Consider the following 2,500-nt stretch of genomic DNA (forward strand, 5'->3'; position numbering starts at 1 on the left):
ATCTAATTTTCCGGCAGGAGACGACCTTCGTGCAGGTTTTGGGAGGATAAACATGAATGAAATGACCGACCTGCGTGTGATGTGCGTCCTGTTAGCTCAGCTGACTACTGCTCTGTTTGAATTCAAGCTGACCGGAAACAAACAGGCACTTCCGGTTCACTGTTATTTTGAAATCTGTAACCGGATGTTGTAGTTTTTGTAGTCCTTTAGCTGCCCGGCGGTGTTGTAACGTGCAGGAAGGTCACGCCGAGGCTGTTTTCATCCGCTAACAAGCGAACAATGAAGTTAAACTTTTATATTTCCGTCCATTAGCTAACTGGCGATTAACCGACGGAACCAATTTAACCGACGGAACCAGGAAACGGGCTGAGTCGCTTTTAAACGGGTAAATGAATCCGGTTTGTTCCCGAGTTTAGGTAACATGAACGGTACTGTTGATTTTATTTAAGGCTCAGGGACTGTTTGTTATTAACTCTCAGGGACTGTTTGTTATTAACTCTCAGGGACTGTTTGTTATTAACTCTCAGGGACTGTTTGTTATTAACTCTATAGCTGCTCTAACACTGCAAATTTTCCCACTGTGGTCTGAAAGCATAATGTCCGACAGTCCGCTCCAGCGCGCGGACATGTCCACAGCTCCGGCGCGGACATGTCCACAGCTCCGGCGCGGACATGTCCACAGCTCCGGCGCGGACATGTCCACAGCTCCGGCGCGGACATGTCCACAGCTCCGGCGCGGACACCGACCTTCAGAAGCTCTAATAATCTCCTCTAAAATAAGTCATCTTATCCGTGTGGGGTGCTTATGTTATTTAAAAATTCTGTTAACCCTTTGCTGACTGGGGCTGCCAACTTCCTCCAGCTGGTTTTGGGCTCTGTCTCACGCTGTCGTGACTCGAGGAAAATCTCCCTCCAGAACACAGCGAGTGTTGACGGAGCATATAAAAAAGAGAACGATTATATTTATTTTAAATAACCTCAAAAACACGGGACTGGGTTTTAACTGATTACGTAATTGGTTGGTTATTAATGAAATTATTGATGAGTGATCAGTTCACCGCTGCAGCTTCAGAGCTGGCGGCTTGAGTTCACTGGTTGATGTTTGAGGTGATTCTGCAGGTGAACGTCTGAACTCTGTGAATGTTTCACTCCGACAGTCCGACGTCACATCAGCACCTGGACACTTGGACCGCCTATCAGCCAATCAGAGCTCTCCGTGTACCTGTCCACTCAGAGACGCCTGATGATGAGCCGAGCTCTCCTGGTCGCTCCAGCGTCAGACTGATCACACCTGGAGGACGCCTGATCACACCTGCAGGACGCCTCATCGCACCTGTAGGACGTCAGAGGACAGCGGGTGTCTCCCCCTGATCTGAGGTCTGCCGGAGTCCGCATGGCTCGGCACAGTAAGCTGCAGAAGCAGGTCCTGGCTCTGTACCGGCAGTTCCTGCGGGCTGGCCGCGACAAGCCGGGCTTCATCCCCCGGATCCGGGACGAGTTCAGAGAGAACGCCCAAATCAAGAAGACGGACGTGATGCACATCGAGTATCTGTACCGCCGAGGACAGAGACAGCTGGAGCAGCTGCGGGACGTCAACACCAAACAGCTGGGCTCCTTCTCCAAACCGCCAGACAAGAGCTGACCTCTGACCTCTGAGTGACCCCCACAGATACCTCACAGAGACAGAGTTCACGCTCCGCCCGCTGTCATTCCCAAACGCCGCATTTTATGGGCGCTTGAAGGAACCTCGAACGTTGCTGTAGATCAGTGGTTCCTCACTGGTGCAGCATATACACACATATATATATATATATGTGTATATATGTGTATATATGCATATATATGGTTAAATGAATACATTTCCGACAAAAATTGGCCTCTGTCGGACTTAATCTGCAACTTTATTCACATTAATTTTCTCATTAACTTTTCTTGTAAAGCTGTGTAATTTTATTTTCATTAAATTACAACTTTATTCACAAAATATTTTGACTCTTGGAAGATTGTGTAATTTTCTTCTCTTTAATTATGACTCTATATATAATTTAATGACTTTTACTTTGTAATGTGGTGTAATTTTATTCTCATTAATTACAATTTTATTCATGTAATTTTACTACTTATTTCTCGTAATATTGTTTAACATTACTCTTGTGAAATCTTGACTTTATTAATGTATTTTTATGACTTTTTCCTGGACGTGCTTATGAGTATTTTCAAAGTGTTGCATTAGTACTTTTACTATGTAAAAGTACCTGAGTACTACTGCTATAGTTTACTGTGACTGTGGCGTAAAACCACAAGCTTCAGTTGTTTTGTTGTTGTTTTTGTTGTTGTTTGTGTTTGTTTCTGCAGAACAGGCTGTTCATGTTTTTGGTCGCTGGGCGGCAGCAGCGAGTCTGACTCACACTGACACCAAAGAAGAAGAAGACTTGAAAACAGGAAGTGAGACGCTTTTCATCCAGTCGACAGAAAACAGACAGAAATTTGTTATTTTTTA

The 2,500-nt window shown here is 45.2% G+C and overlaps 3 protein-coding genes across 3 annotated transcripts in view; 2 read left to right on the forward strand and 1 right to left on the reverse strand.

Moving 5' to 3' along the window:
* Nucleotides 1–164, reverse strand: part of nudt18 (nudix (nucleoside diphosphate linked moiety X)-type motif 18) — an 11,562-nt gene extending 11,398 nt beyond the window's left edge. The window contains exon 1 of the mRNA XM_088076069.1: nucleotides 71–164. The gene's annotated coding sequence lies outside the window, so the exon portion shown is untranslated. The remainder of the gene's footprint in view (nucleotides 1–70) is intronic.
* A 53-nt stretch (nucleotides 165–217) lies between these two features.
* sdhaf1 (succinate dehydrogenase complex assembly factor 1) lies at nucleotides 218–1,984 on the forward strand. Its single transcript, XM_042482939.2, has 2 exons — nucleotides 218–385; nucleotides 1,158–1,984. The coding sequence occupies exon 2, from the start codon at nucleotides 1,394–1,396 to the stop codon at nucleotides 1,640–1,642; it is 249 nt and encodes an 82-aa protein (XP_042338873.1). The 5' UTR covers nucleotides 218–385; nucleotides 1,158–1,393; the 3' UTR covers nucleotides 1,643–1,984.
* A 426-nt stretch (nucleotides 1,985–2,410) lies between these two features.
* The window catches only part of LOC148189640 (uncharacterized), a 2,050-nt gene continuing 1,960 nt past the window's right edge, over nucleotides 2,411–2,500 (forward strand). Inside the window, exon 1 of the mRNA XM_088076071.1 lies at nucleotides 2,411–2,500. This exon is cut by the window's right edge and continues 167 nt beyond it. The gene's annotated coding sequence lies outside the window, so the exon portion shown is untranslated.

The sequence above is a fragment of the Plectropomus leopardus genome, chromosome 4 (genome assembly GCF_026936395.1).
Source record: "Plectropomus leopardus strain MGB_pleo_1.0 chromosome 4, ASM2693639v1, whole genome shotgun sequence".
NCBI classification, from domain to species: domain Eukaryota; kingdom Metazoa; phylum Chordata; class Actinopteri; order Perciformes; family Serranidae; genus Plectropomus; species Plectropomus leopardus.

Coding starts and splice junctions, on each gene's coding strand:
- sdhaf1 (XM_042482939.2), top strand. CDS start 1,394: ATGGCTCGGCACAGTAAGCTGCAGAAGCAGGTCCTGGCTCTGTACCGG.